The sequence below is a fragment of the Ochotona princeps genome, chromosome 17, assembly GCF_030435755.1.
Source record: "Ochotona princeps isolate mOchPri1 chromosome 17, mOchPri1.hap1, whole genome shotgun sequence".
NCBI lineage: Eukaryota > Metazoa > Chordata > Mammalia > Lagomorpha > Ochotonidae > Ochotona > Ochotona princeps.
The window spans coordinates 33,915,360-33,927,600 of NC_080848.1; the positions used below are offsets into that span (position 1 = coordinate 33,915,360).

At 48.3% G+C, this 12,241-nt stretch overlaps 1 protein-coding gene and 1 pseudogene across 9 annotated transcripts in view; both read right to left on the bottom strand.

Moving 5' to 3' along the window:
* The window catches only part of RHOT1 (ras homolog family member T1), a 99,347-nt gene extending 90,421 nt beyond the window's left edge, over positions 1–8,926 (bottom strand). For 4 of the 9 annotated variants that reach the window (XR_009246924.1, XM_058675869.1, XM_058675872.1 and 1 more), the window contains exons 1-3: positions 8,475–8,902; positions 3,204–3,347; positions 1,032–1,194 (exon numbers count right to left, since the gene is read on the bottom strand). Coding sequence is in view for 7 of the 9 variants with exons in the window: in XM_058675869.1 (XP_058531852.1) it covers positions 1,032–1,194; positions 3,204–3,347; positions 8,475–8,828 (661 nt within the window). In the remaining 2 variants the exon portion in view is untranslated. Of the gene's footprint in view, positions 1–1,031; positions 1,195–3,203; positions 3,348–8,474 lie in introns of all 9 variants that reach the window. The other 5 variants (XR_009246925.1, XM_058675871.1, XM_058675868.1 and 2 more) reach the window with 4 other exon arrangements.
* LOC131482336 (actin-related protein 2/3 complex subunit 2-like) lies at positions 4,229–5,603 on the bottom strand (annotated as a pseudogene).
* Positions 8,927–12,241: the final 3,315 nt, after the last annotated feature.

A 12,241-nucleotide genomic window follows, 5' to 3' on the forward strand; every position in this document is an offset into this window, starting at 1 on the left:
CCTCGTGGTCTTCCTCTCTCTGGCAGCAAGGTCTCAGGCTCCTCCCGGTCTCTAAAGGCGGTGCCGAGGGTGCAGAGGAAGAGTCAGCTTCTGGGATAAGCGGTGGAACTGCATACGGGGGAGGACTCTCTCTTGGGGGACCGACACCTAAATCTAAATCTATTAGGGAAGGATATAAACTGGGGTCCTCCTGGAGGATAGGCTTCTCCAGGGCAGAACTCTCTCCCTCCTTCTGCACGTCGGCTGGAGAGTCCTGGACAATTAAGGCTGGGAGCGCTGGGGTTGGCGCGGTTCCCGTGTCCAGGGATGCTGGAACGAAATGCTTAGCCAGTTAGGAGGGTCCCCAAGCAAATCTTTGCACAGGAGAATATTCGGGATCTGGTCAGGATTCCTGATTTCCCTGGTCTAGTTATGACTGTCTTGACTTTAGAAACTAGGTCTTGAGAAAAAGATCCTTGCGAGGGCCATCTGACCCCAAACGTGGGCCACTCTGCAGAACAGAGTGTGTCCAACTTACCCTTCTTGACTGCCAAGCCCATGTCGCGGGCCCATTCTAATACTGCCTAACACTAGTCATGACCAAAAATACATCCAGAGGCTGTCACTAGAGGGCAGTGGGTTCAGCCACTGCTTGTGCCATGGGCATTCAGAACCAGAGTGCCAGTCTGAGTCCTGGCTGCTCGGCTTCTGATCCAGTTTCCTGATAATGCACCTGAGAAAGCAACAGAAGACGGCTCAAGTACTTGGCCCTATGCCACCCACGTGGGAGACTAAGATAGAGCCTGAAGCTGCCAGCATCTGTCTGGCTCAGCTCCAGCTGTTGCAGGCATTTGGGGGAGTGAAGCAATTCAAGCAACATCTCTTCATCTGTCTTTACCACTCTATCTTGAGCCACAAAGCTTCCCAGCTCCCACGTCCTGGATTGATAGTGCCATGTGGTAACACAGTGGGTCTGAGATGTCGTCCTCAAGGCCTCCTACATTGCCCAGCTCCCATCTGTCACCCCCCTCCACTAAATAAAATCCACTCACCACACATCTGTTCTTCAGCAGCCTCTTTCCGCATGAAGTTTTCTCGTAATTTTTCCTGAATTTCTTCCAGGTCACGAAGAATGTTGCTCATTTTTCCCTCAGGTGCACTGGAAGTCACTTGCTTTCCTGAAGCCAAAGGAAGGTCTACCCCAGAAGAAAAGTCCTATTGATGAATCATTTAAAAAGGAATGAAAGAAAATTTGCTAGGGCATCCATACATGTTCTAGACATATTCTGCCATCTGTCTGTAATTTTCCATCCAACTCCCAGCAAGTTTTTGAAAACAAAATGAGGCCCTTAACAAACATGCCCTGAAGACAGAATGGGGTCTGTGGCAAAAAGATCCAGCAGAAACACCCTGGGGTGGGGAGAAGGATGAGTTAACAGGAGGATTTCCATTGTTCTCTACACTGCTCTGTACTTTCTAATATTTTGTATCTCCAACACGGAGCTCTTGGGTGACACCATGACAACTGTCAACTTAAGGTCCACCAGAGTCACAGAGCATGTCCTGACTCCATCATCACATCCAGTCACTTCTCAAGAGGCAACGTGAAGCCCCATGGCCTACACCCAGGCCCTGCTTCCCGGGGGCTCCAGCACATGCCCCTGGGCTTCTGCAATAAAAATAAATCAATCCTAAAAAAAAAAAAAGTCAGATATACAGAGAGGAGGAGAGACACAGGAAGAATATCTTCTGTCTGATGATTCACTCCCCAAGTGACCACAATGGCCGGTGCTGTGCCAATTCGAAGTCAGGAGCCAGAAACTTCTTCCAGGTCTCCCATACAGGTGCAGGGTCCCAAGGCTTTGGGCAGTCCTCGACTGTTTTCCCAGGCCACAAGCAGGGAGTTGGATGGGAAGTGGAGCTGTCGGGATTACAACCAGCACGCATATGGGATCCCAGTGCATTCAAGGCGAGGACTTAAGCTGTTAGGCCATGGCACGGGGCCCTAAAATAAATCTTTAAAAATAAATAAAATACTTGGAACCAGAAGTCTCTCTCCAATTTCATTTTGTTGTTTTGTTTGCATTTAATTGTTTTTAAAGATTTACTTATTTATTTGAAAGAGTTACAAAGAAAGGGAGAAAAAGAAATCTTCCATCTGCTGGTTCACACCCCACATGGACACAACTGCTAGGGCTAGGCCAGGCTAAAGCCAAGGCCAGCAACTTCATCCAGGTCTCCCATGTGGGGAGCAGGGGCCCAAACATTTGAGCCATCTTCTGCTATCTTCCCAGGCTATTAACAGGGAACTGGATCAGAAGCGGAGCAGCAGGGACTCCAACCTGCCCCTTTGGGATGCCAGTATTGCAAGCAATGGCTTTACCTACTCACCATAATAATGGCCCCAGAATATTTCTTTCATACACACCTTATACACATAGTCAGAAGGTCATATTTTTAGCACATATGCACTAAGACTGCCTCCCAGCATGAGGCAGTTAGGTGTGGAATTTTCCACTGAATATCCTCCAGGTGCTCAAAACCTTCAGATTCTGGAGAATTTCAGATATCATACTTTCAAACTAGAGATGCTCAAACTATACCACTCACCTCTAATTTGTATAATAACCTCACAAAGTAGATTTATTTTCCCCAATTTCTAAAGGTATTAAAGTTCACAGAGCTTAACTAAAGGAAGAGTTAAAGAGGGAAAGACAAAAACTTTCCCTCTACTGGTTCATTTCCAAATAGCTTGGGGTGTCACGAAGTGCTCTAGGGAAGGGAGATGGGGAACAGAAAGGGACCTGCCACTTGGCCTTAGAACTGTAGCATCCACCTGCCATGTAGCAGCCCGTGAGGCTCTAAGATAGAGTGGGGAGAGGGGGCAGAGGGCAGGTGTCCCAGAAGCCAAGAGAAGGGAAAGTTACAAGACCAAAGGCACAGCTGGTCACGTCAAAGGCTCCTAAAAGTTGTGAACAGATGAAACCTAGAATGCCTGGAGGACTTACACAGAGGTGACAACATGGGTGGACTGTACTTGCATCCTAGGCCACAGGAGGCTTCCAGATCCTACCTCGGGAATTCTAGATCTCTTTTCTTGCATGAGTGGCGATGAGTAGACGAGTTGAGACTATCCTGGGACTGACTGCATCTTTTAGCTTTGGGTGGGAGTCGGCCCCCAGCCCCTCACCTCCCTCACTCCGTCCTCCCACAGCCAAGCCTACCTCCACCAGGGTGCTCAGATCTGGGTCTGGTCCAAGTTCCAAGGTGGGTAGGTGACTCTGAAGGCTCCTGACAGTGTCCACCAGCTGTTCCACCAACTCCACCAGCTCCTCACCCACTGCTGTAAGGCTCCTTGGGATCACCACCTTTAAAAGAGCAAAGCCAGGGTCCCTGAGTCTTAGAAGGCCAGGCACAGGAACCACAGGTAGACAAAGGGAGATATGAGCATTGTGGTGCAGCCAGAAAGACATGCACATGGCTCAGTGGAGTCCAGTGAAGAGCCCGGGTGAAAGCCTGCGTTTTCAAGAAGGCTTCAATAAGTTCACAGAAAATGCATAGCATTTTAAAAAAATGATTTATTTATTTTTATTGGAAAGTCAGATACACAGAGGAGGAGAGACAGAGAGGAAGATCTTCCGTGTGATGATTCACTCCCCATGTGACCACAACGGCCAGTGCTGAGCCAATTGAAGCCAGGAGCCAGGAGATCTTCCGGGTCTCCCACGTGGGTTCAGGGTCCCAAGACTTTATGTCTTCCTTGACTGCTTTCCCAGGCCACAAGCAGGGAGCTGGATGGGAAGCGAGGCCTGGGATTAGAATCGGCAACCATATGGGATTCTGGCACATACAAGGTGAGGACTTTAGCCACTAGGCTATCATGCCAGGCCCAACAAGTAAACAGAAAATATATAATTTTTTTTTTAAGATAGAAAGATTTTCTTTATTAATGACCTCAACCGTATTTCTTTAGATACAGGAGTTTTGAACTCAAACACTTAGAAGAAAACTAGTTAAGACTGCATTATTCTGCAACTCATTACCAGTAACATATTACGAAGCAGAACAGCTTGGAAAAGAGGGTTGAAGGGAAGGCAGGGCAGTGAGGGAGGGAAGATAAAAGGAATGAAATTGATCAAGTGGATTTTTTTTTTTTAATTCTTGGGAACTATGAAGTCCTTGCAAGCACAGCTCGTTTCTGCAGATTATTTTCCAAACGTGTACAAAATGGAACAAAACAGAGCATCCCTTAAGAACCCGGAAGAGTCGCAACATTAAAAGCTATGATTATCCAGTAGCAAGTGTTGCAGCCTTCAGTTGCTAGCCGCTTCCTCCACCTGTTCCCAAAGTTAGTGGGACGAATTCGTCTTCCCGTGATTGTTTTCATTTATTTTTTCTCAGCATCTGGGAGTGGACGGTTCAGCACCTTGAGGAAGTCAGATGTTTTTGCCCGCATACGTGTGTGAATATTGGCCTTAGAGCACTTGATGTGGTAGTATAGGTAGTCCCGGAACGTGTGGATCAGGTTGATGGTGTTGTCTCGGGCACTGGCGTTGATGGCCAGGGAACAGCATGAAGGTGATACGGCCGATGTTGTCGCCCACAGCAGCATCCATGTCCTTCAGCTCCAGAGGCGGCTCCCTGTGGCTGAAGAGGACCTGGGGGGCCGAGTGACTGGCTCTGCGCCCTTCTTTGAACTCCTGCATCAACACCTTTCCAATGACCACATCATCGTCATCCTTAAACACCGTGCTGAAGACTACCGTAACTCTGTCCTTTTTAGACTCAACATACATTTGTCTCATCATCTCTATAATGGACATCTGCCCTGTTTTTTCCTTCTTTGCCTTCTTCTTGGAATTGGAAGTATTTCTCAAAGACAGAGGCAAAACAGTTTCACTTCAACATGCCTGCCTGATGTACAATGGCATCCTTGGATGCAGGCAGATTTTCTCTCTTTTTTTTTTAAAAAATACATTTTATTATTGTTGTTATTATTTTATAATACAATTTCATATTCCCTTATCCCCTCCCCAGGTCCCTCCCCCCCAGTTCCTCTATATCATTACTAACATATAGTTCTTCATACTCAGTCATATGTCCATCATTGAGGGCATGGACAATGGCAGAGAGTCCAGAATCCTATTGTCAAGATATAGTAAACAGTTTCATTGTAAGTCTATCTTTGTCTGGAAGTAGAAACGCATACCACACTATATCCTCACATCTGAATGTTAGTCTCAATTTCGCAGCTACTGTACATCTCCTTAGCAGGCAGATTTTCAAGGCCATATAGCAAAGAGACATTATATCCTGATTTTGGATTCACCAAGAAACTCCCATACACCCTTTTTAGTAACTCAGTACCATGTGCCTGAAGTTCTCTGTAGAATTTCAAAGAAATGATGACCATCACCTTCATTTTGTCTCCATTAGGATTTGAAATACGATAGAGGACTCCATCAAAATCTGCAAATGTTATTTCTACAGCTTCTGGTTTGTTTGCAGCGGTCGTGTTCTCAAACTTGAGAGCGGGCGTCTCCTGGATGATGCGGCTGTTCACCTCCAGCAGGATCATGGCTGCGGCTGGCCCCAGAAGCCTCAACCCGCCTGCCGAGCCGCCGCAGCCAGCCAGCGCCGCTGATGCCTCATCAAAAAGCCCGGTCGGCACCCAGCCAAAAATGCACAGTATTTTAAAATGACCTTTCTATGCTTTGGGTCCCCTAAAAACTTCCCCTTAGTTTTTTTTTTCCCAAAACAGAAAGCTCTCAGGCAGCACTTACTCCAAAATGCCCCCTGCCCAGGCCACCACAGACTTCCGTGAGGCCAGGACTCAAGACCCGTCGCTCTAATGGGACATCTAGATGTGCCATGCAGGGTCTTGGCTGCTGGGCCACACACTGCCCCTCCACAATTTCTCTCAAGGACCCACCTACATGTTCCAACAACTTGTTTTTTTTTTTTTAAAGATTTATTTTATTTTTATTACAAAGTCAGATATACTGAGAGGAGGAGAGACAGAGAGGAAGTGGAGCTGCCGGGATTAGAACCAGCGGCCATATGGGATCAAGGCGAGGACCTTAGCCACCAGGCCATGCCACCAAGCCCCCAACGACTTGTTACAATGGTGCCAGACACATTCAGTAAGACAAATATATTTTTTTCAACAAATAATACTGAGAAAATTGGATATCCCTACAGAATGAACCTGGTCCCTTAAATGACAGCAGATAAAAATGCACTTAAAAGGGACCAACAACCTAATTGTCAGACCTAACACAAAAACAACTCTGAGAAGAATTAGACAAGAAAAAGAAATGTAAAATCCTCAAATTTGAAAGAAAAAACTACCTTGTTTGCCTGACAGAATGCCATACACAGAATATCCTTAAGCCACAAAAGAGATGGCTCAGCAAAGTTACAGGATACAAGATAAACATATAAACACAATTGTATTTTTATACACCTGCAATGAACAACCTAAAGAAGAAACAAAGCAGGGAGTTCCATTTTCACAGCTTCCAAGGAACAAAGTGCCGTGGAACCAGCAGGCTAAGCAGCCTTCAGCAACACTACCATCACCTAGGAGCATCAGTTCCAGCTGCACCACTTCTGCTCCAGCTCCCTATTAATTACCTGGGAAAGCAGCAGAAGATGGCCCAAGCCTTTGGGTCCCTGTCACTCATGTGGGAGATCCTGATGGAGTTTCAGCCTTCTACCATGGCTGCTGTGGCCTCTTGGTGAGGGAACCTGCAGATAGAAGACAAATGTCTCTCTTCCCCTCACCATCGCTTTGTCTTCAGAGTAAATGTGGCATAGAAGGTAAGGCCCTCCTTGTGTAGTGCTGGTATCCCATATGGGTGCCAGCTGCATCATTCTGATCCAACTCCCTGCGAAAGCAGGAGAGGACGGACCATAGCCTTGGGACCCTGCACCTGCGTGAGAGACCTGGAAGAGGCTCTGGGCTCCTGGTTTCAGATCGGCACAGCTCCAGCCCTTGCAGCTGCTTGGGGAATGAATCAATGGACTGAAGATCTTCCTCTCTCTCCTCCTCCTCTCTGTACATCTGACTTTCCAGTTAAAAAGAAAAATTACTACAAAGCTATGATAAAGCAAGGTTGTACTGGCCTAAGGACAGACAGACAAGGAAAGAAAATGGAGACCAGCAATAAACCCACAGATCCACAGCCCCTTGGGTTTGGACAGAGATGACAAGTCCCCGCCATGGAGACATTCTCCCTGTTCACCTTCATGTGTAAGTATTTGAAAGGCAGAGTGACAGAGAGGGAGAGGTGGCAGAACTGGCAGCGAATGGCGCTAATCACAAGGAGTATGCGGAACAGGCAGACATGGAAAGTAGACTGCAGGGCCTGCACGGTGGTCTAGTGGATAAAGTCCTCGCCTTGAAGCACTGAGATTCCCATACAGGCACTGGTTCTAATCCCGGCAGTCCCACTTCCCATCCAGCTTCCTGCTTGTGGCCTGGGAAAACAGTCGAGGACGGCCCAGAGCCTTGGGACCCTGCACCCGCGTGGGAGACTCGGAGGAAATTCTAGGCTTCTGGCTTAGGGTCGGCTCAGCACCAGCCACTGCGGTCACTTGAGAGTGAATCATAGGACAGAAGATCTTCCTGTCTCTCCTCTCTGTATATCTGACTTTCCAATAGAAATAAATAAATCTTTTTAAAAAAAGAAAAGAAAGTAGACTGCATACCAGAAGCTGTTAAATGGAGAAGTGGGGCCCGGTAGCTAAGCAACTTAAGTCCTCACCTTGCATACACTGGGATTCCATATGGATGCTGGTTCTAATCCTGGTGCCCTGATTCCCATCAAACTCCCTGCTTGTGACCTGGCAATCAAGAACAACCCAAGGCCTTGGGACCCTGCACCCACATGGGAGACCCAGAAGAGACTCTGGCTCCTGGCTTCGGATTGGTGCAGTTCCAGCCATTGCAGGCACTTGCGTTTACACTTGGGGAGTGAACCAATAAAAATAAAATAAATCTAACAACAACAACAACAAAACCACAGAGTTTCTGCGTTTCTGTGAGGCTGAGAGGTTTTTGGGAAATAAGAGCTGTACAACACTGGGGAAGCAGTGAATGCTGCTTAACTGTCCACTCACAGTCCGTTAGGATGGCAAATGTAATATATACATATATATGCATTTATATGTACATAACCACAATAAACCTTAATATATAAAAACACATGCTACATATAAAACCACAATAAAGTTTTATAGATATATAAAACATTTTTTTTTTAAAAAGTCTCCAAACCCATAGAAAGACATGGTAGAAGTAGAAACAAGCTAAGATGTAGAGCGGTTAGGTTGCATAGGATTTCGGGGAATTCGCATATTTTTTTCCACTTCTTCATATTTCTCTGAACTTTCCAAATGAAGGAAAACTAATGTAAAAGCCGACCCATGCGGAAGTGGGAAAGACCGCGGGGTGGGGACGGTGAGCGGAACCGGAGGCCGGAGCTGCCTACCCGCGGCGAGGCTGCGCGGCGCCGGGACTTGGGGTTCAGGCTGGAAGCGGGCGCGGGGCCCCTGTTCTCCAGCTCACACACCGCACTGCTGTACTTGTCCACCAGGTCCTGCAGCAGCGTGTTCTTGCACAATGCCGGCCGCTGCTCCGGGGCCTCCCGGCAGGTGGGACAGCACCAGCGGCTCCGCGTTCGCTCCTTGTGCTTGTCCCACAGGTTAGTCAGGCAGTTCTTGCAGAAGCTGTGGCCGCAGGGCAACGTGACGGGCCAGGCCAGCAACCCCTGGCAGATGATGCAGCACAGGTCATCCTCGGCGAGCCACACGGGCACAGCCGGGGGAGAGCCCGGACCCGCCATGGCGGCGCAGAGGTGGCGGTGTAACCTGCCCCTCCGCCCCCGGGTCTCTCGGGCTCCTCCCTCGCTCTTCCTCTTCCCTTGCTCAACGTCATCTTCCGGGGAACCATCTCCGCAGCTGCTGGTCGGAGCCGCCAGGCTCTGGGGCAGAGCCCCTTTAGGGGGCGGCTTCCTCCAGGGGGAGCCCTCTGATGTCGCAAACAGCCCGTGTGGCTGGGCGCTTCCCCATTCCCTCACTCCCACTTACGCTACACCCCTGCGCAGCCTTTGGGCACAGCGGTTAGGACACTGCTTAGAATGTCTGTAAGCCCCCTGGGGGAGGGGGTTGCCTGGCTGCAGCTTCCTGCTAGGACACGTCCCATCCGCCTGGGAGACCGAACTGAGGTCTCAGCTCCTGGCTCTCCTGTGCATTTGGGGAGTGAACCAGAAGATGGAATGTCTCTCTTCTGTGTCAACCTTTCAAATAAAAATGAAATAGGAGATAGATAGATAGATAGATAGATAGATAGATAGATAGATAGATAGATAAAAGTTAATGCAAGTTATGTTCCTTAAGGAAATGCAAGATGGCTCACTGGTTAAATCCTTACCTTGCATGTGCCAAGATCTCTTATGGGCACTGGCTCATTTCCCTGGTGCCCTACTTCCCATCCAGCTCCCTGCTTGTGGCCTGGGAAAGCAGTCGGCCCAAGTCCTTGGGACCCTGCACCTGTGTGGGAGACCTGGAAGAAGCTCCTGGCTCCTGGTTTCAGGTTAGCTCAGCTCCGTCTGTTGCAGCCACATGGGGAGTGAACCAAGATCTTTCTGTCCTTCTCTCTGTAAATCTGCCTTTCCAATTAATATAAATCTTTTAAAAATGCAACACCAACATCTCTTGAAAGGAGGAAGGATTTGATTCAGGAACTGAGAAAATGCGCCGGCAAGGTGTCACCTGCCGCTTTCACAGGTGGTGAGCAGGCCAGGACTCTGGTGCCCTTCCCACCCTCACCCAGGTAATTCTAACTGCAGGGTTCAAGGCTGAAACCACCATTATTACAGAGTGGGGCTGCAATCTCCTTCTGTGAGCCAGAAGGACCCAAGAGCTGGGACGTGACCCTGGATGCCTTGCTATCTCCTATCTCCCCTTCTACTCCAACCCTAAGACCGTTGGAACCAGACACTGTTTGAGCAGCACCAAGCCCTCCCCAGGGTGGTAAGGGGACTTCCAGGCTCTCCTGGCTATTCGGGAGTGGCACAGACCAGAGCCAGGAACCGTTTGTTGAACTGATCACAGTCTGGGCCGCACTTTACCCCGTCGTGCCAGAAATCTCCAGGTCCCAGATTACACAGATTGGTGACTAATCACAAGAGCAGTCTGTGTTGCCTACTGCTATTCCCAACTCTCTGCTGGCAGGAAAATGGTAGGATTGGTACATGTCTGACCTACTTGAAACACACAGAAGTGAAACATGCAGCTTCCCACTAGCTTTTTTAAAAAGATTTATTTATTTTTATTACAAAGTCAGACATACAAAGAGGAGGAGAGACAGAGAGGAAGATCTTCTGTCTGATGATTCACTCCCCAAGTGAGCCGCAACGGCCAGTGCTGTGCCGATCCGAAGCCGGGAAGCAGGAACCTCTTCCAGGTCTCCCACGCGGGTGCAGGGTCCCAATGCATTGGGCCGTCCTCAACTGCTTTCCTAGGCCACAAGCAGGGAGCTGGATGGGAAGTGGAGCTGCCGGGATTAGAACCGGCACCCATATGGGATCCTGGCGCATTCAAGGCGAGGACTTTAGCCGCTAGGCCACGCCGCCGGGCCCCCCACTAGCTTTTGAAATTTATTTGCTTGAAAGGCAGAGTGATAGAGGGATAGACAGAGTTCTTTCCTCTGCTGTTTACTTCACCAAATGTTAAGGTGAAACCAAGAGCCAAAGACTCCATCTAGGTCTCCCTCATGGGCAGCAGAGGCCCAAACACCTGGGACCATCATCTGCTACCTTCTTAGCTGTAAGGAGCTGGATCAGAAGTGGAGCAGCCTCGACTTGAACTAGCTGGCATGTGGAATGCCACTAACAAAAGAGCAGTTTAACCTACTGTACCACAACACAGACTTAGTATGTATTTTGATGGAATATAACATTATTATTGGACATCATGCTTAATGTTTGGTGATCTTGCTGGTCTCTGGAGCCAGCGATGGGTACAGCACACACAGGTGGCTAAGCTGCTACCTCTGGTATCATATTGCATACAAGTCCAAATGCCTGCCACTTTGCCTGCAGTCCAGCTCCCTGTTAACATGCCTGGGAAAGCATGAAAGATGGCCCAAGCACTTAGGCCCCTGCCACCCATAAAGAAGGCCAGGTGGAACCTCCTGGCTCCTGACTTTGGCCTGGTCCAGAATCGACCATCATGGAAGGTCTGTCTGTCTCTCACTCCCCCGCTCATTCTGCCTTTCAAATAAATAAAATCTTTACATAAAGAAAAATACATTCTGGGCCTGGCATGATAGCGTAATGGAGGTGAAGTCCTCACCTTGAACACACCGGGATCCCATATGGGCACCGGTTCTAATCCCGGCAACCCCACTTCCCATCCAGCTCCCTGCTTGTGGCCTGGCAAAGCAGTTGAGGATGGCTCGGGGCCTTGGGACCCTGCACCCGCGTGGGAGACCCGGAAAGAAGTTCCTGGCTCCTGGCTTCAGATCGACGCAGCATCTGCCATTGCGCTCACTTGGGGAGTGAATCATCGGACGGAAGATCTTCCTCTCTGTCTCTCCTCCTCTCTGTAATCAGCCTTTCCAATAAAAATAAATAAATCTTTTTTTAAAAAGAAAACCTTCATATCAGCTGATGTGACAGCCTCATGCCAGAGCATACTTCTCCATGACAGTAGCTCATGAAGAGGCTCTTATTGATCTTAGGGGAAAGAGCTACTTCCGTTTTGAAGGTATTTTCTAATCTGAGTTCAAGGAATATCCTGAAGTTAAGCCTTCTTCAGAATTTAGTACCTACACAAGAGAGGGTATGGCACTGAGAATAAACGGGCTGTGGAAGCAGTGCTGCTCGCACCCATTCCCTGGCACACCACCATGTCATCCCGTCTTTCCCTTCCTCCAGCTCTTTGAAGATTTGTGATCAGGGGAGTCGTAGTTATTATTTGCTCTGACTCTTGTGTGCCGTGGGCACTGGAGTACAGACTCCCAGAAAACCACTTTATCTCATCTGGTCCTTTGTGTTTATTTTTAATATTTGCCTGTAAATATTTTGTAATATTTTACTTGTACTGAAATGGATCACAATGTCATTTCCTGATACAAAACAGGATCTGTGGGAAGAAAATGTACAATTTTTTCATTAAAATTATTTCCCACTGACTTAAACTTGAGTGTTTCAAGGAAAACAAATAAGTAAATGTTCTACAGCAAAAAAAAAAA